Raw genomic sequence first — 20151 nt, forward strand, 5'->3', positions numbered from 1 at the left:
ATAACATTTAAACTGAAGATGAATATTTCAAATGTATTATACAATAAATTTTGATTTGGAAAAAACTTGTGTTATGGTAAATTTCACAAAAATCTTGCATATAACAGAAACTAGTATGTAAGTTATTACATTTTGTGGCACTGAGCTAAGGGATCTGCTATTAACTTCATAAAGAACATATTCATCTGTTTATATATAAAGCACTATTTTTACCTAAAGTCATGATTCATATCTTTGACTTAGCATCTTCTTATATTTTCATAATCTCCAAGAAAGAATTTTAATTGGTATCAACTTCAATGAAATGCTTATCATGCAGATCAGAAAAAGTATAAAAATAGAAAAAAACATTTGAATGTTTCAAAACAGAGAAGAAATTTCTGCCTGAAATATATATTTGAAATTAACCCAGGAAAAGTGCAGATTGCAAGAAAAAAATAGACAAAAAATACAAGAGAATTAAGGAAAAGAAAAAACATATTATTGCTGTACTTACCTGTGTCTATGAGAGATAAAAGATATGTGTATGTTAGAAGAGTATTAAAAATACTCTTTCCTTTTGGTATAAAAGAAATTTTAATACTATTAAAATATGGTCTACTATTACTTGCTGCTTTTAATGACTTATATTTGAAGTACACATCTTTATTTTAAAATACTTAATTGGCAAATAGAGATTGAATATAGTCAAGGTATCCAACATAGATGATTTTATACACACACACACACACACACACACACATACACACACACACACACACACACACACCATTGTGAAATGATGACCACAATCTAATTAACATACCTACCACATCCATGAAGTTCATGAGATCCTGAGAACTTAATCATCCTATAACTGAAAATTTCTAACTATTCTTTGATGCCTAGATAATAAACAACAAGTACGTGATAGCTGGAGATTGACTTTTGTGACCAAGAAATAAAACAAGAAATAGCTGGGTGCTGGTAGCTCACACCAGTGATCTTAGCTACTCAGGAGACTAAGATCTACGGATCTTGGTTCAAAGCCATCTGGGCAAGGAAGCCTGCGGGACTCTTCTCTCCAATTAATCACCAGAAAACCAGAAATGGAGCTGTGGCTCAAGTGGCAGAGGGCTAGCCTTGAGCTGAAGAGCTTAGGGACAGCACTTGAGCCCGGAGTTCAAGTCCCAGGAGTGGTACACACACACATGCGTGCGCGCGTGCACACACACACACACACAAATATAGGGTACTCTTGATATTTCAAATCTACTTAAGGCAACACTGACACTGATATATCAGCACCACCTTTATTCTCAGGAGGCTGTATAGCACCGCAGGCTCACAGGTACTTGACTGACCTGTGCCTTGATCCATGGCTTACCTGAAATTTTTACTTGAGACACAACTCCATCTCCCCCGTCACTGTGTGCTCGAACCTCCACCACGTACTCTCCATCGCGGGGGATGGGCAACTCGATGGAGTGCTTGTGCGTGGAGTACAGCTTGCCGTCATGCTGCCCGTCAGGCCTGTAGAGGACCTTTGAAGGCCAAACACACACTTCACCAAGGCATGCTAAGGACTCAACACCCCAGTACTAAAAACCCTTCATGCTTTCAGTTTACGTTTTAACTCTGTGTGTGTGTGTGTGTTTGTGTGTGTGTGTGTGTACTAAAGCTTGAACTCTGGGCCTGGGTGCTGTCCCTCAGCTCTTCAACTCAAGGCTAGCACTCTGCCACTTGATCCACAGCACCACTTCCGGTGTTCTTGTGGTTAATTGGAGATAAGAGTCTCACAGACTTTCCTGTCCTGCTGGTCTTGAACTGCGATCCTCAGATCTCAGCCTCCTGAGTAGCTAGAATTACAGCCATGAGCCACTGGCATCCGGTGTCATTTTTTTTTTTAATAAAAATACTTTTGCTAGGTGCTGGTAGCTCATGCCTGTAATCCTAGATACTCAGGAGGCTGAGATTTGAGGATTGCAGTTTGAAGTCGGTCTGCCTGTAATCCTAGATACTCAGGAGGCTGAGATTTGAGGATTGCAGTTTGAAGTCAGTCTAGGCAAGAAAGTCCATGAAACTCTTATTTCTAATTAACCAGCCAAAAACCCCAAACAAACAAAAACCAGAAGTGGAGCTGTGGCACAAGTGGTAGAGTGCTTGCCTTGAGCAAAACAGGGAGGGTGCTGCTGAGTTTAAGCCCCAGCACACTAATACCTCTTTAAGGTATTCCTTCCCGGACCCCCACCCCCCCACCCCAAACCAATACTATAGTTAGAACTTAGGACCTTGACCTTATCTTTCACTAGATTTTTTTTTCTGCTCATGGCTGGCACTCTACAATCTGAGCCAAACATCCAGCCCATCATTTTGCTAATTGATTGGAAATGGGCTCTTGCCTAGGCTGGTCTGAAACTGATCTCTGCCTCCTGCGTTAGCTAGGATTACAGGTATGAGCTACCAGCACTCAAATTAACAACACTATTCTTTCAAAACAGTTATTCTGCTTATCTTACTCCTTTGACATAGCTTTCTCCTAAAATTCACTTAAGAAGCCGGTCTTCTCATTTCAAAATTTATCATGAAACTAGGCCATCTGATTCTGCGTACCCAAGCAGAATGAAAGAGCTGGGTGAGTTTCACTGACATGGCAGGGATGGGCTCAGGGATGATTAGCTGTAAGAATTCAGCTTTGTGAGGAGGAAAGGCGAAGTTGTCATTTACTTACCTTGTATCCTGTCACAGTAGACTCATTGGACAGTGCAACCACGTGGTCCCAGGTGATGATGTAACGTGAACCGGACCTTATGGAACTTATGATCCTTGGTGGTTGGCTGGGAGCTGTGGGAAGCAATGGCATGCAAGCAGCGGTCACCAATTCCAACCTTAGTTCTGCAGAATTCACTGCATCAGGAACTGCAATGCTGGTGATAACCATGCTGCCAGCAATTGGCCTTTGAAGAGTGTGCTGAGTGGGTACATGCAAGACTTTACTGCACTGGAGGAAGTGGGGGAATGGAACCATTTTTGTTTCTCTCCCCATCATGCTTTCTCCTCTTGGGGTGTGTGTGTGTGTGTGTGTTGGTCCTAGCGCTTGAACTCAGAGCCTGGGTGCTGTTCTTAAGCTTTTGTGTTCCAGGCTAGCACTCTCCTACTTGAGCCACAGCTCTGCTTATGGCTTTTGGATGGTTAAGTGGAGATAAAAGTCTGGAAGACGTTCCTGCCCCGGAAGGTATGGAATTGCAATCCTCATATCTTCCTTAGTAGTTAGGATTACAGGCATGAGCCACTGGTGCCCAGCACCAAATCTAGTCTTTTTTTTTTTAATATATAAAAACTACTATTTTCACCTCCACTGAGCCAAATCTGTTTAGTTTTCACTGTTTTCAAACCTGTGAAACAGCACAGATTTGACCTTCTTTTAAGTTTATGATTATTCTATGGATTTTTCACCTGCTGTTCCCTCTCATTCATCCTCCTGAGCCAGCTTTATATTTTTCTACTCAAGCTGGATAGTTTATCCTGAACATTCTTCTCAGATGCTCTGTCAAACTTCTGCAGGGACTTAAATCATAGCTTTAAATCGCACAATTGTAGCTGTACCTCAATCTCTTTCTTGTCTTTTATTTTATTTATTTGTTGGTCATGGGTTTGAACTCAGGACCTGGGCACTGTACCTGAGCTCTACCACTTTGAACCACAGGGCCACTTCTGATTTTCTAGTGGTTCATTGGAGTTAAGAATCTCATGGACTTTTCCTTCCAGGTCTGGCTTTGAACTGTGATCCTCAGATCTCAGCCTCCTGAGAAGTTGGGATTATAGGTGTGAGTCACCAGTGCCCTTATTTTTTGTCCTTTATACAGAGGTGCCCAACTGTCTATTTCTACTTGAATGAAAGACTTCTCAGATACAGTACAATCAAGATGGAATACTGGTCATGTCCCTGTTAATCTGCCTTTTGGGAGTCTTTCCCACTCTGTGCAGACGGTATAACCAGACTCCCAGCATGTGAAGCCAAGAGCTGGTGCTCAGTCTTCTATTTTCTCATGTCCAACACTCATGTCCAAATAAGTAGGGAGTTTTCAACTGTACCTGCAGAAAAATTCCCACTTCTGTCTTCATCCCCACTTCTGGTGAGCCATTAGCAATTCCCTGCTCAAATACTAGATCATTTATTGGTTAGCTTTCCTGCTTTCTCTGCTTGACCTCAGGGCTAGGGCATTCTCCCTTAATTTTCTAACTCAAGCCTAGTGCTCTATCACTTGAGCCATATTTCACTTTCAGCTTTTTGTTAGTTAATTAGAGATAAGAGTTTCTTGAACTTTTCTGCCTGGGATAGCTTCCTGAGTAGCTAGGACTACAAGCATGAGCCACTGTAAGCACTTTAACTCATTTTTGATTAATGGATACATGTGAAGGATAATTAAGTTAGAGGTAAGCTCATTTTGTGTGTTTGTGTGCTGCTGAGGACTGAAGTCAGGTCCTTGAATTCACAAGGTAAGCATTCTTCCATTGAGCTAAATCCCCAACCCCATAATTTTTCTATTATCATTCAGGAAGTCAGAGTAGATCTCAAACTCATATTTGATACCAAATAATCTTCCCACTGCTTTCTGTGACCTCATTAAGAGATTCTGTCTCCAAGGAAATTTTATAAATTTTCTAACCCTAGTGGTAATCATGATTGAGGATTCCTAGGAAAAGTTCCTGAGTCCTGCATAAAAAATTCTCCTTTTAAGTATATTTCATTGGCTGCTAGATGCCTGTAATCCTAGTACACAGAATGCTGAGATCTAAGGATCACAGTTCCAAGCTAGCCTGGGCAGGAAAGTCTGTGAGACTCTTATTTCCAATTAATCACCAAAAAGTCAGAAGTGTTGTTGTGGCTCAAGTGGTAGAGGACCAGTCTTGAGAAAAAAGGTCAGAGACATTGCCCAGGCTCTAAGTTCAAGTCCTAGGACCAGCACAAATACACACACACACACATATATTTCTTCAAGAAGTAGACTATCAAGTTTAAGCTTAACACATTAGGATGGGCAGAGGATCAGATGGTCTTATCATATAAAGGTTGAGACAGTATAGTAGTAAGATGACAAGCATAATACTACAACAGCTAACTTGCATTGACACTGTGCAATGACGAAGATGTCTAAATCAAGCATGGAAAAATGAGCAGCTATTATCTTTCATAGGTTGTCCATGAATTCCTCTCCCCACAAGAATTCAAAACTATTAAAACTAATAATTATAAAAGGCAGCCAAGTTAAGTGTGGTACACAGCTTGAAGTGATAACTTTCTAAGTGATAATTCTGTAATTTTATTGCTATAATGGACCTGTATACATTAAATGGCTAAGGCATTCTTCACATTATTTTAGTATCTATACTAGATAACAATGATTTAATAAAAAAAAAAAAAGAAATCTTGTGTAGCCAGGCACTGGTGGCTCATATCTATGACTTAGCTACTACTCTGGAGGCAGAGATCTGAGAATCAAAGTTTGGAGACAGCCTGAGCAGATAAATCCATGAGACTCCTAATTTCAAACAACCAGGAGGAAGTGGGAAGTAGATCAATTGGTAGAATGCATGCCAGCCTGAAGCAAAAACACTGTGAGAGCACAAGGCCCTGAGTTCAAGTGTCAGTATGAAAAAAAAAATCTTGCATAAGTATAAAAGAGATCACTGACACCAGATGTGGTTAGATGGCTAGGCAGGAAATGGCTGTGCTGGGTGGGTCTGCATCATGATTGACAGGTCTGCACTCAAATGACACTCACGTGCTTTCTTGGTGAAGGTCTCAATCACATCACTTGAAGGTCCACACCCAGCACTGTTGCAGGCTCCGACTTCCACAAAGTACTGAGTGTCGGGCAGGAGGTTCTCCAGCCTGGCTGAATACTCCTGGCTGGGGACTTGAACCCGGTGTGCTGCTGCTTCCTTGTCATGGGCCGCCCAATAGCGAATCTATGAACATCCAAGATGAGTAACATTTTTGTCATGATTTAAACTTGTTGGTTGTAAAAAGTTGTTTTCCATTGGCTGTCACTTGGTGTTGAGTATCAAAAATTCTTAACTATTACATTATTATATTTACCCTTTTTTGGGGGGGGTCCTGTCATGGGACCTGAACTCTGGGCCTGGGCGCTGTCCCTCAGCTCTTCAGCTCAAGGCTAGTGCCTTACCAATTGAGCCACAGCACCATTTCCGGCTTTTTCTGCTTATGTGGTGCTGAGGAATCGAACCCAGGGCCTCAAGCATGCAAGGCAAGCGCTCTACCACTGAGCCAACTTCCCAGCCCCTATATTACACTTTTATCAGTCTTAGAATAAGGCAATCTAATTTACAAGACCACATGCCAATCAAAAGGCTGCCCTCATTGCCGGAAATAGTTTCCCACTGATCAGATAGTGCAAGTGAGATAAAAGGAGGAGAAGGAGAGAGCAAGACATAGTGGGGAAGAGGGGGAGGGAGAAGAGATGGAGAGATGCAGGGGGAGAGGAGAGGGGGAATGGAGGGGGAGGGAGTGGGAGAGAAAACCGCCTTAAAACGCTTCATTAAATTTATTTTCGAAAAATAAAACTGTTTAGAAATACTTCTGCTAATGATTTTGATCCTGCGTACACACACACACACACACACACACACACACACACACACACACACACACACACACACACACACACACACACCAGTCCTGGGGCTTGAACTCAGGGACCCCTGAACTTTTTTGCTCGAGGCTAGTGTTCTACTACTTGAGCCACAGCTTCACTTCCAGCTATTTCGGTGGTTACTTGGAGATAAGGGTCTCATGGACTTTCTTGTCCAGGCTGGATTCAGAACTTGATCCTCAGATGTCAGTCTTCCAAGTAGCTGGGATTACAGGCATAAGCCACTGGTACCCTGCTCATAATTTTAATCATTTATTATTTGCTGTTTTATTTCTATTGGCATGATTTCAAACTTGTTATGAACTATTTATAAGAGTTTGATGGAAATATACCTTGCATAACAAAAATATTCATTATATTGCCTAGAATGTGCTAGCAAAATAATTTCTTCTAGCTCCTTTCAGCAGTATGGCATGGGGTTATTTCCTTTCATTCCCTATAGAAGGAAGAGCAAATAAATATGCCAAAATAGTTTGATAGCTGTTGAGATCATTTAAAACACATTTAGGAATCTGGGCACAAATGACTCTCACCTATAATCCCAGCTGCTCATGAGGCTGAGTTCTGAAAATAGAGAGTTGAAGCTAATCTTGGCAGACAATTTGAAAGACTCTTACCTCCAATTAATCAGAAAAATCCAGAAGTGGAGTTGTGGCTCACATGCAAGAGTGCCAGCCTTGAGCAAGAAAGCTAAACAAGGGTACAAGGCCTTGAGTTCAAGCCCCAATACTGGTACACCCACAGAAATAAAATATTTAGAGAGCATTTCTTTTGTAAAATTAATTCAATCTTCTTGTCTCCTAAAGTGTAACTTAAGTTTTTCAAATAAAGACTGCTCAAGGGTCAGAAATCTGTAATTAGATCTAGCACACAAATTAAAAGAAACCTAAGTGTATTAATATTTTACACATTTTTAAATGTACTATATAAAATAACAGGTTTTAAAATTTTACAAATAGTCAAAGTGCCTGGATCAAAACACCTAATCTTACTATAATTCTAGACTTTTCATTTATAGGGGCACATACAAAGCCATTGTAAAATGGAATTGGATGACCTGACTGCACTGGATGAAAGAAAGATTTATATGTAGGTTGAATATATTTATGCATAAAAGCTAGTTCTTAGTGGCTTCATTTGTTTAGAGATACTGATTTTGTCAATAGCAAGACTCTGTTTTCTAATGGCGTTAAGAGGATCTCATTGGCTTCTGACTTGACAAATGAGGGTAGAAGATGTGGAAATCTACCCAGTGGCGGAGAACACTGCCTAAGAAGGGACCAGAGTCTCCTTGTAAAGGCCAGAATAGCTCCATGCTGGAAATAGTCACGGGTGCCGGAGGGAGATGGCCTTTCTCCATGTGGGTATTTGAATGACGTAACATTTAATGCCTGTTCCTTGCTAACACAAACATTTATGTTCCAGAGAAATGCCAGGCACTTCCTTAGTATGCTCTCAACAGAGCTATGATGGTAGGAGTCCTCCAGTCTTACATCAATTAAAACCAGGATTCTGTATTTCTATCTTTTTCATATTGTCATGCTAGGCGTACAACCCAGGACCTTGGGCAAGCTAGGCAAGCACTCTTCCACTGAGCAATCCCATGAACTCATTTGTGTTGCATTTATTTTGTTTTTGAGATACCTCTGCCTTGGCTGGCATTGAACTTGCAACCTTCCTATCTGTTACAGAGAGGATTACAGGCAGGTGCTACCATACAGCAGGTTCCTGAATTTTACTCAGAGTATTGGCTGCGATATACACCACATTAAAATATGGTTCCATTATAGTAACTTTTACACCCAGTTTGAGTAGTGGGAGTTTATAGTCAAAATAGATTATTATATCAAAGGCAATTTCCATAAGATGGTATGTACTAAAATGAGTAACAATAAGAGACATTTCCTTCCATCTTAACTCAAACTCCTATGGTAAGATTGACAAAACAAAGGGGAAGAACAAAGCTTTCCTTAACTTTGTTCTTTGGTATTCTATCCTAAATGGCCAGTTCCCTTATTTATCTGAGTCTGGCAAGGATCTCTATATTCACAGAATCCATTAAAATTCACAATCAGAGCCAGGCACTGGTGGCTCATGCCTATAATCCTGGCTACTCAGGAGGATGAGTTTCACAACCTGTGAAGTGAGGATCAAAGTTTGAAGCTAGCTCAGGCAGGAAAGTCCATGAGACTTTTATCTCTAACCACTAAAACACCAGAAAGGGAGCTGTGGCTCAAGTAGTAGAGCACTAACCTTGAGAGAAAAAGCTAAGGGACAGAATCCAGGCTTGAGTTCAAGCCCCAGAATTAGCACACACACACACACACACACACACACACACACACACACACACACACACACACACACACACACAAATTACAATCAACCAAAGCAGTAATTTGGTCACTCCATTATAATGGGAGCAGAAAGTTTCTGGTGTACAAAACAATTTCTGATTTCCTTATTTGCATCAGTGAGAGTTGCCTGATATTTTCACATGCACCTAACCTTTGCACTCGAAAGTGTCTAATACAGAACAATCTGATAGTGTGATCCTTAAGCATATGTTTATACACGACTTATATCTCAAAGAGTCCTAAAGGAAATAGTACTGGGTGGGCGTATGTAAAATGTAGCATTATCCGTTTTTTGTCTGAACTAATTGCAGACTGAGCTGAGAGGTCATTCCCCGATAGATGATAGGGTAGAGCTGTGATATCTTGATCTTCCTGCTGAGTTTGTCACTGTGGGAAGCACCTACATTATTCTGTGAGAAAATTATTGGAAGAAAGTCAGAATCAATGTAATACACTTGATAAGTTACCCAGGTGGCCCAAAGATGAGCCATGAATCTTTGGGAATGGGTTATCACTAGTAGAAAAGTAAATAAAAACAAAGCAAGTCCCTGCTTCATTAGTAGACTATTCATTTTCATGTTCTAAAACAACTATGGTATATTTATTCCTCACAGGATCTCCAAAGGCTCCTGTGTCCAGTGTCAGCTCCTGATTGTGCTTAGTTATTCAACACTTGTGGAATTGTCTCACGACATCTCCCTGCATTCTCACCAATTGGAGATAAGTGTTTCAGGGGCTTCCCTACTGGATTAGCTTTGAACCGTGAACTTTATATCTCAGCCTCCTGAGTAGCTAGGATTACAGTTGTGAGCCATTGATGCCTGTCTTCTAACTTCTTTAAAAAAAAAAAAGAAATATAACATCTGTACACATTTATAGGAGCACATTCTGCTAACACAAAGCATATCTGTGATGTGTAGTAGTCAAGTAAGGATAGTATCTGTCTTGCTTTTAACAATTAGCTTATAAATCCCCCAAATCACTTACCAAAGAGAATATAGTATTAGTTATTCCATCAACCAGTGGGAACATAGGACATTAAATGATGCAATTCCTTTGAGAACTTAGAAAACATGTGCTTTTATATTTATAAATAAATGTACTTAGATAAAACATTGAGCTCACCTGGTAGCTTTCTACTATTTTTTCTAAAACATGCTTCCAGTGAACTGAAATCTCAGAAGAGGATAAGACTTTGACACCGACTTCCGTAGGGGCTTCACTGGGAGCTGAAATTAGATGAAAATACATTATGTTGGGTGTTAATATGAGGAAATTTGAATAATACTTCAATGTGTAATAATGACAACTGTAAGTCAACATTTGGAAAATAAACTAAATTCTATAATTTTAGAATATTTTCCTTTATTGTTAATGATACTTGTAGTTCATGGTCATTGGTGACACATGAACACATATGTTCATATACACAAATATTTGCAGAAAAGGTGAGATAAGATGATGTTTAGCGAAATGAACCCCAAGATAGGGACACAAGTGTTTTTTTCTTCCTTGCTATTGTTTCTAACGTATTTATAAGGTACCATGTGATTTTTTTTTTTTGTTGTTGCTTTGTACGGTATAACCCCTGTTTTCACTGTATTTGATGTTGGTATAATTTGGGGAGGGGAAGGGAAAAAACAAATTGTTTAAATAGGGATACAGATTGACCCATTGCAACAATGAGATGTACAAGATGCTATGTGGAAAAACGAACTTTACAATTTAGGCAGGGGGTTGGGAGGAGGGGGTGTAGCTGAGGAGGCAGGAGGGAAGGGATGGTAGGGGTAAAACAAAGGAGGAGGCAACAAGGCTGGATAAGAAATGTACTCATTACCTTGCTCATGTAACTGTAACCCCTCTGTACAGTATGTTCACAATAAAAAACTTAATTAAAAAGACAAAAAACCCACAAATATTTTTGCAGACATACATGCATACCTACAGACTTTTACAAATTATGATATTCTTTGGGGAGTTCATCGAAATCTATGAGCAAGAGCCTTAGTATTCTCTTATATCTCAAACCTGCAATATTTAAGAAAACCTTTTGATACAAATTAAAATTAATTACATTTAGTGTATCAATTTCATCTTGCCAAAAATAAGAAACCTGGTATTTATTATAGAAATTATTCATTGTAATGAATTTCTCTTACTTGAGATTTAAAAGAACTCACAACACCTGGTCATATTGTTAATGAAATTTCCTTCTTTTATATTCAAGCTAAAGATTTAAAAAAAAGTTGAAACAAGTTGTAACATCCACTGTTTCTTGGGCTCAGGAAAGCTTTGATATGTCTAATCTCCCTACTGGGCATCAAGTCAAATATGTATCATGAAAAGCCTCGGTTCGGGGGTAAAATTAATTTACATCCCTTCTGAAATATACACAAAGAATCCAAGGAAGCCTTTAAGTAGGAGTGATCAATTTTTATTGTCCTTCATTAATAAGTCATAATCTGATTTAATGTTAAAAATGTAGGACACATGAACACTGTTGCCTTTCTAAATCAAAGCAATCATGTAGCACTAGGATTGATTTCATACTGGAAGAAGGGAAAGATTAACAACTTACACAAGTTTCAGCATATGGGAGTTTTATGAAAGCCTTCGAAATATTTCGGACAGAAATATAAGGAAAAACAAATGGCCAGGAGTTAAAAAGATGGACAAGCAGGGTCTTCTGCCCCAAAGCTGACTTTAAAGCAGAAAAGAATTGATATTGGATGCAAAGAGAACTTGTAATCTACTTTTTTTTGTTAAAAATATATATATTTATTTCCGTTTTTAGATCTTCAGATGTTACAGGCCATCATGATTTAAATATGAGGGAAAAACATTTTTAGAAAGGATAAGAACCTTTTGTTTAAAGAATGAAATATAAATTGTTAATTCACTTTTAAGAAACAAAATTCACAATAACCTATTAAAAATCATTTTCTCCCTTAACTTAATGGAGATTCTCTCTAGTGAAGCTATTTTTTTTTTTGGGTCTGGTCGTGGGGCCTGAACTCTGGGCCTGGGCGCTGTCCCCCAGCTCTTCAGCTCAAGGCTAGCGCTCTACCACTTGAGCCACAGCGCCACTTCTGGCTTTTTTCTTTTTGCTTATGTGGTGCTGAGGAATCGAACCCAGGGCCTCAGGCCTGCAAGGCAAGCACTTTTACCACTGAGCCACCTTTCCAGCCTTCTAGTGAAGCTTTTTGTAAGAAGATAAAATTTTTCATTTTCTTGAGACTGATTTGATGAAAGGGCATGTGGTGTCCCCAAAAACGTCTGATGAACATTAAAATGACTAAACTGATGGGACACATTTAATTCATTATGATAAACCCAAGAATGGCTATATGACTCTTGTTCTGAATTGCTGTCCTCTCCTTCACAGCATACTATATGAATAGGAGCTCTCTCTTCACAATCAAGTTGGTAAGTCTTATCTTGTAATAAACTTTTTTGCACGTCTAGAGACGATTGCAATTCAATTTGGATATTCTTTTTTTGATCTGTTCCACTTGATCCTTTGGTCTCTTTCGCCAATATTTCTGAATGAAAACTGCTGAATATTTCCATATGTGAGATTTCATCCCCTGAATCTAGAGACATATCCTCTTCATCCTTTTCATCGTTTTCTAAAAGAGCTGACTGGGATTCAAGATTCTCAGTAGCACTAAGCATTGTAATCTACTTTTAACTTTCATTTCCTCTGTGATACGTAGTCAGGTTTTAAAACATTGTTAAAATTGAGTCAAGGTATCTCATTCCAGCTGAGTAAGTGTGCGCACTTGGGTATCTGTCCTGCCATTGGGAGGGCTCCATTCCTTGATTATGAACTTAAAAGAGGTCTACTTTTTATTCTTTCAGGGTATTTAGGAAAGCTAAGTGACTCCTGCAACTACCTTTAATGTATTTACTTCCAGGTAAATTTCATTATGTACATTCAAGGTATCATGAGATACATAAAAAGTCATGCTGGCATGGAAACTACAGGTCAGGAGATTATCTGAACACGTGATACATTTTTGACAAAAACAAAAATTGCTAAGTTTATGATGAAGAACATATTTGAGAGTTTCAGAGTTCTAACTTTTAAAGTTTCTAGAGCGCATTTTATTTTGGAAAGATAACACAAATGGGGTAAAGTAGTAGCACATATTTCTTTCAAGAGAACAGAAAAGTACCTCTTGAAATCTCATTTTATTTTAAACGAGTTTCACGCATACAATGCATTTTAATCATATTCCTGGCTTCTAATCTTTCTTCTTTCATCCTCTCGTTGGTCTTCCATCCCACCTGAAAAGCCCTTATGATTCATGCCCAGTTCTTCTTTAGATTCTCTACCCCCTTCCTTCTTTTCCCTCCTCCTTCTGTCTTACCCTCCTTCTATCCCTCTCCTCCTTTCCTTTCTCCCCCTCTGCCTTTCCCACTTTCCTTCCTTTTCCTTCAGTATTAGGAAGATTGAATTCAGCGCCTTCCTCCACAAATGTTCTACCATTTGAGTCACACCCCAAACTCCTCACTAGTTTCCATTCTTGAATGCCTCTATTTGTGTTTCACTCTCCCACAGGAGCCAGGAGAAACTTTGCCAAAGGTAAATATATTAGAGCCAGAAGGCAATGAGATCTTTGTTGGCTTTTCTAGCCTTTAATTATTTTCATAGTGCACATCAGTAAGAGATATAATATGGAAGTTTTATCTTTTAAATAGGTATATTAAAATGATGATGTGGGTAACAATAATGGTAATGAGACATGAATATAAAAGAGGGACTGTCTACGAGGGGTAGGGGAAAGAAGAGGGTACTGAGAAAGATATATATGTATATATATTCTATCTACTATCTATAATTATCTATCATCTCTAGCTATCTATCCTACTTATTATCTAGCTATGTCTATCTAAACAATCATTCATCTATCTATCTATCTATCTATCTATCTATCTATCTATCTATCTATCTATCTATCTATCTATCTATCTATCTACCTATCTATCTATTGCATAATGAAACCCAACAAATGCTGTTTTGAAATGGGACTATGGAAAAGGGGATGAGTTTGTTCAGAACTATCACAGTGAAACTGCTCCATATTAACAAATGTATTCTAACTCAAAAAATGAAAAACGTAGTTTCAATGGGAAATCAGGGCAAACAATTCAATTGTGCTTAATCTTGAACTGTATGACATTTAGAATTTATAGAGAGAGGCCTCTCTGAGCATTCTCAGTTTAGCTAAACTTACTAGGAAAATGGGAAGTGTAATGTCAGTATTGTTTTTCTTCTTTAAATGGCCAACAAGACAAACATTTCCTTTTCAAAGAACAATTTTCAATGGATTGATCTTCTTTTCATATAATTATCTAGCTTCCCTTGAATACAATTCTAGTTCTTTGTTGTAATAATGAAAATGCTTACAATTACACCAGTATAATGAATTTTGAGTCGAAATTTTGGGCAACTTTATAAAAATATATATGTTCTAAAATTTTTAAGTAGACTTTGTGAGTATACCAGCACACTGAAGTTCAATCAAGTGTGGAGAATTTCAGATAATAAAAATTTAATACAGAGGCCAGGAATAATAGCTCAAAGTTAATTATTTTTATAAAGTTTTCCTAATGATCATGGACACAATCTAAAGAACCAAAAAGATGTTTTTAGGAACATTTTTTTGTCATTTCCATAGAGAAGTTGACATCTTTTATTAGCATACATTTTGTTTTGTTATCATGAAGCTGGGATTGAACTCAGGGTCTTTCACAGACAGGGTAAGTGCTCAAACACTGAGCTACATGCTCTTTCTTAGCATACATTAATTGCACAAGGGAAGGGGCTTCACTGTGACACTTCCATATATGTATACAACATATTCCAATCTTTCCTCCTATCACTCTTCCTTACCCAGCTCCCTGCTTCTTTATAAAATTTCAAGAGGTTTTCTTGTTCTCTTTTCATACTTAGAGGTTGAGATTTTAATTGGGCTCAGAGTAATACTCATTTACTAAACACATAGTAATACCAAAAGGTTTCAGGCCAGATGCTGGTGGCATTCTCCAGTAATCTGGGTACTCAGGAGGCTGAGATCTGAGGATCCAGTTCAAAACAGAAATATCCATGAAACTCCAATTAACCAGCAAAAAAGCCAAATGAGAGTGCAAGGCCTTGAGCTTAAGCCCAGTACCAGCACACAAAACAAATAAATAAAGTAATAGGGTTTTTTTTTTTAAATAAAAAAGAACTGGAAGAAAGCAAACACGGGTGAATAAGGTTTTTCTTCTTTCCCCATGGAATTTGTTTTACTTACCATCCTGTGCTGAGTTAATGACAGCTATGAGGCTGTACGGCCCATCTCCTTTGTTGTTGAAGGCTTTAACTTTTACTTGAAAGGCAGTAGAAGGGCTCATGGATTCATCCTTATGGACGTATCTGCCAGTGTCTGGATTAGTAACTGTCACTTTTTTCCATTCTTCTCCATCAAATGGCTTAAAAGCCACGATGTAACCAAAATTGTTGCCATAATGGTATTCTCTTGACAAGGGCTACATGAGAAAGAAGATATGAAATAGGTTCTGTAGGTTGTGGTTCCATAAGAGGATTCCCAGGAGAAGGAAGATAAACCTGGAAGTCTTTATTTACCCTGACTAACAATGCAGGACCATAGGCATGCTCAAAACCATAATAACCTCATTTTTTAAGCTGCATTCTTAGCATTCCTTCAGCATTGGGGGGGGGGGGGGGGTGAGCCGGTCTCCCATCTTGGGTCTTTCTACTGTTAGTTCCTTCTGTCTGGGTTTCTCAAACTCTTACAAGGCCCCCTACCAGATGTTTTCTCTCTCCACAGGAGTAAGTTTGGCAGGTGTGAGCCACTAGTGCCTTGCTTTAAAAAAAAAAGTTTTTTTTAATTTAATTTTTTAAAAAATATCTTTAAGTAGTCGTACAAAGGAGTTTGAATTCAACAATCTATGAGTATAATGGATCAATGAATGGGTTTTGGTATAAAGTGTGTAAATGAATCTTGGCTTGGAGTTTCATAATGTTTAGGGAAAATACTATATATTATTACTTGGCTGCCAGAAGACCACAGAATTTAAAATATGTCTGGCATGGATGTTTATTCTTTAGGGCTCATGAAGCCATGAGCATCTGGTATTCTTTGACTTTCAAGAAATCTCTACTAAGCTAAAGGAAACTTTATATTAATATACTTTAAAAAACTAGTTATTTATTCCAGTTTGTAGATTGATCATTTTATTTTCAATTAACTTCAAAAAAACAAAATGGGCCTCAGGTGGAGTACAGATAAAGCGTCAATAGATCATAAGTGCTTAGAACCTACCGCCCAGGTAATGGTCAGTTCCCTGTTGCTTCCACCCCCACCGCCTACATCAGATGGAGCCACATTGGGTGCTGAAAGAAACACACAAAGAAATACATAGAAGAGCAACAAAAATGAATACCATGTGGTTTGTTTTTCTGGTGAGAGTTCTTGTTTACCACAGAAACCAGGAAGTTTTCTTTCACAAGGAAAAACAAGCCGTACATAATATATCTCATCAATTATAATAACAGTGGCTCATAGAGGCTGTAATGATGCTTTTTCTTCCCCTGCCAAGATAAAAACTGATTCATTGCCACAGGAAATACGCCAGTACCTCTCAGCAGAGAATCATGCAACAAATTAGTTTCCACCATCTCTCTCCCTTCTCTCTCTCTCTCTTCCTTTCTCCCACTTTCTCTTTGCTGTTGGTGTCCCTACATTTAATATGACCATAAGAGATTACTTGATACACACTCCCAAACTATTTTTCAGTGCAAATATTTTACAGTTCTTTTTTATTTTATTTTTGATGCCAGTACTGGGGCTTGAATTCAGGGCCTACCTGTTGTCCCTTAGCTTCTTCTTTTTTTTTTTCCTTTGTTGCTCTACCACTGAAGCCACACCTGTACTCGCAGCTTTTTGTTGGTTAATTGGGGATGAGAATCCTATGGATTTTCTGCCTGGGCTGGCTTTGAACTATAGTCCTCAGGTTTCAGCCTCCTGAATAGCTGAGATTACAGGCATGAGCTCTTACTCTTGAACTCTATATACTTCTAGCAACTTAGAATTGTGTAACTTTTATGTTTCCTGTACTAATAAGTGTTAAAAGACATTCTGTATTTACATTAACATGGAATAATGTTCCCTCAAAGTATCCATAAATAGGAGGACTCTAATATTGTCTCTTATATGCTCTCACTTCCAGTTCCTAAGTCTTTCTGGAACCTTCGCTCCATCAGTGACTCCAATCCCCTACCCCCATCCCATGACATCACCTCGGGTTTCTCTGCTGAAAGACTCCACAGGCTGCACTTTCTATGTGAGAAGAACTTTCCTGTCCTGCTGCTTCCTCTTAATCCCCAAGTCTGCATCACACTCAGTCATGAAGTGTATGAAGAGCCTGATATATGGTTTTTTTTTTGTACTTGACTTCATAATTACTTTTCAACAACCTAACATGCATTTCTACTTATTTGTGTTCCTGAAAACTCTCCTTTGGGGGAAAAATCACATCCCAATGGGCTTCTTTATGTTGTTTTTTGTTCTTTTTCTTTCTTTCCTTCATTCGTTCTTCCTTCTCTCTTAGAAACCCTTTCAGGTTAGGCACTAGATCTTGTTGAGTGTGTAGAATGAGCCATTAATGGGAGGGGTGCAGATGCACAAGTACCTCTTTCTGTATTCTCTGAAGGACAATACAGGGGAAAGTTCAGGTATTCAATGAGGAAGACATACTTTTTAATTTTATTGCTAGTCCTTGGCTTGAACTCAGGCCCTGGGCACCATCCCCGAGGTTTTCTGCTCAAGGCTAGCCTCTTATCACTTGAGTCACAGCTCCACTTCTGGCTTTTGATGATTAATTAGAGATAAGATTCTCATAGACTTTCCTGACCAAGCTGACATTGAACTGTGATCCTCATATTTCAGTCTCCCAAGTAGCTAGGATTTACATGCAGGAGCTACCAGCAACCCAGCAAGACATACATTTTTCTCACACAAAGATATTGGCTCTAGGTGAGAGATCATTTCCAAATCTAGCACTTTGAAGTGATGGAATGTCATTTTTTTAGGAGTCCCTAAGTCCTGTCTCAACAGGACCTGGCTACCCCATTTTCAGAGTGCTCACTGAATTTTGATTCAAAGAGACATACTTCAAATTTCTATATGCTAGCCATTAAGATTGTGTGTGTGTGTGTGTGTGTGTGTGTGTGCGTGTGTGTATGTTGAAATATACATACATTGTACAAAAACAAAGGTGTGGTTTTCCTTATATCTAAAAATGAAATGATTTCATGATTAAATATAAGGGGTGTGTGTGTGTGTGTGTGTGTGTGTCCCAGTACTTGGATTTTGAACTCAGGGCCTGGGTACTGTCCCTTAGCTTTTTCACTCAAGGCTAGTGCTTTACCATGTGAGCCACAGCTTTTTCTAGTGCTTTACCATGTGAGCTACAGCTTTTTCTTCATGGATATAAAATTTTCATAGACTTTTCTCCCCAGGCTGGCTTTAAACCTCAATCCTCAGATCTCAGCCTTTTAGCTAGGATTATAAACATGAGCCACCAGTGCCTGCTAAAATTTGAGAGATTTTAATTTTTTATTCAACTATTACCACATGAGTTTTAGCAGGTAAAATGGGTTACATAGGAACATTGAAAGATAAAGTATTGGTAGCTCTTACATTAAAATACACATTGAAGGCTGCTATATTAAAATAATTCTGGAAACTTCTAACCCCATGATTCATAGTTTGAAGTAAAAACTCTACATGCTATAGAAAAACAAAAAGTGCATTGTCCTACTATAATGAATAAGTCAAATATAATTTGTTCAACTTGAGATGGAAGTTAAGTGGTCATAGGCAAAAAATGTTAAAAAACTGAAATAATTTATTATACTACAATTTGTTGAATCAAATTTTGCATTCCTGGGAACAAACATATTTGCCAAAGCATTCTTCTGTAATGCTTTTCCTTAAGACCAATTTTCTTCTTTTTATTTAGAACAGAACTAAAAATGAATTATGTGTATATTCCATTGGCCACATTTCCATTTTATAAAGTTTGTTACATTCTTTGTTTTTTCTCTGTTAGTACTAGGTCTTGAACTCAAGGCCTTGCACTTTCAGTTTGCTTTATCCATGCAAAGCTGGAGCTCTACCATTTGACCCATACCTCTACTTCCAGCTTTTTGCTCCTGATTTAGAGATAAAGAGTCTCAGGTACTTTCTGGCCTGGGCTGGTTTTTAACCTCTATCTTCACATCTCAACCTCCTGAATAGCTAGCATTACATGCATGAGCCACTAGCACCTGGATTTACAAATTGTTCTTAGCATGCGACAAGTTAAGTGATTCAAGATTGATTCAAAAATTACCATTACACCCATGCTGTTGAATACAATCAACAAAAGCACAGAGATAAAGTTATATCTTAGGAGTGTTTGCACAGTATGCTTACATTAATTATTGACTTAATTTCTCCCACTTAGTTTTGCATGCTTATTTTCAGCCTAAGCTGGTTGGTGGAATATTTGTACATGGAATTATGCACCAACACATATCCATCTTGAACCTTGGAATATTAGTTGCTGCTCTATTTGTTCTAGTCCCACTAAAACCAGAGGATCCGCCACATAGTGATTAGCTAAAGGAAAGTAAATCACCCTACACACAAGGACATTTATTTAATTTCAGGCTCCAGGCCATTCTTTGAACAATAAATCATTAATACAAGTTTAAGCTAATATTTAGAAAAATACTAAGATTTGGGTATGAAAGGTGGATAACAGTGAGATGTTTTAACTTGTCATTTTGCAATATTTTAAATGGAATAGAGACTATCCTAGGTTGTTTATAAACATGTCTTAGCATTTCAGGTATAGCCCCCCCCACCTCCAAAAAAAATAAGTCAGAGCTGGGCACTGAGCAGAGTGCTGGTGGCTCATGCTTATAACCCTAGCTACTCAGGAAGCTGAGCTCTGAGGATTGGGGCTCACAGATAGCGTGGACAGTAAAGTCTGTGATACTCTTATCGCCAATTAACCACCAAAAAAGCCAGAAGTGGAGCTGTGGCTCAAATGGTAAAGCACTAGTCTTGACCTAAAAA

General features: G+C 38.5%; 1 protein-coding gene across 1 annotated transcript in view; it reads right to left on the reverse strand.

Moving 5' to 3' along the window:
• Cntn1 (contactin 1) overlaps window positions 1–20151 on the reverse strand; it is a 164978-nt gene that overhangs the window by 20130 nt on the left and 124697 nt on the right. Inside the window, exons 18-23 of the mRNA XM_042677745.1 lie at window positions 16348–16418; window positions 15316–15550; window positions 10139–10242; window positions 5766–5952; window positions 2711–2823; window positions 1367–1523 (exon numbers count right to left, since the gene is read on the reverse strand). Of these exons, the coding sequence (XP_042533679.1) occupies window positions 1367–1523; window positions 2711–2823; window positions 5766–5952; window positions 10139–10242; window positions 15316–15550; window positions 16348–16418 (867 nt within the window). The remainder of the gene's footprint in view (window positions 1–1366; window positions 1524–2710; window positions 2824–5765; window positions 5953–10138; window positions 10243–15315; window positions 15551–16347; window positions 16419–20151) is intronic.

Source organism: Dipodomys spectabilis, unplaced genomic scaffold, assembly GCF_019054845.1.
Source record: "Dipodomys spectabilis isolate Male_0828 unplaced genomic scaffold, ASM1905484v1 ptg000039l, whole genome shotgun sequence".
Lineage (NCBI taxonomy): Eukaryota > Metazoa > Chordata > Mammalia > Rodentia > Heteromyidae > Dipodomys > Dipodomys spectabilis.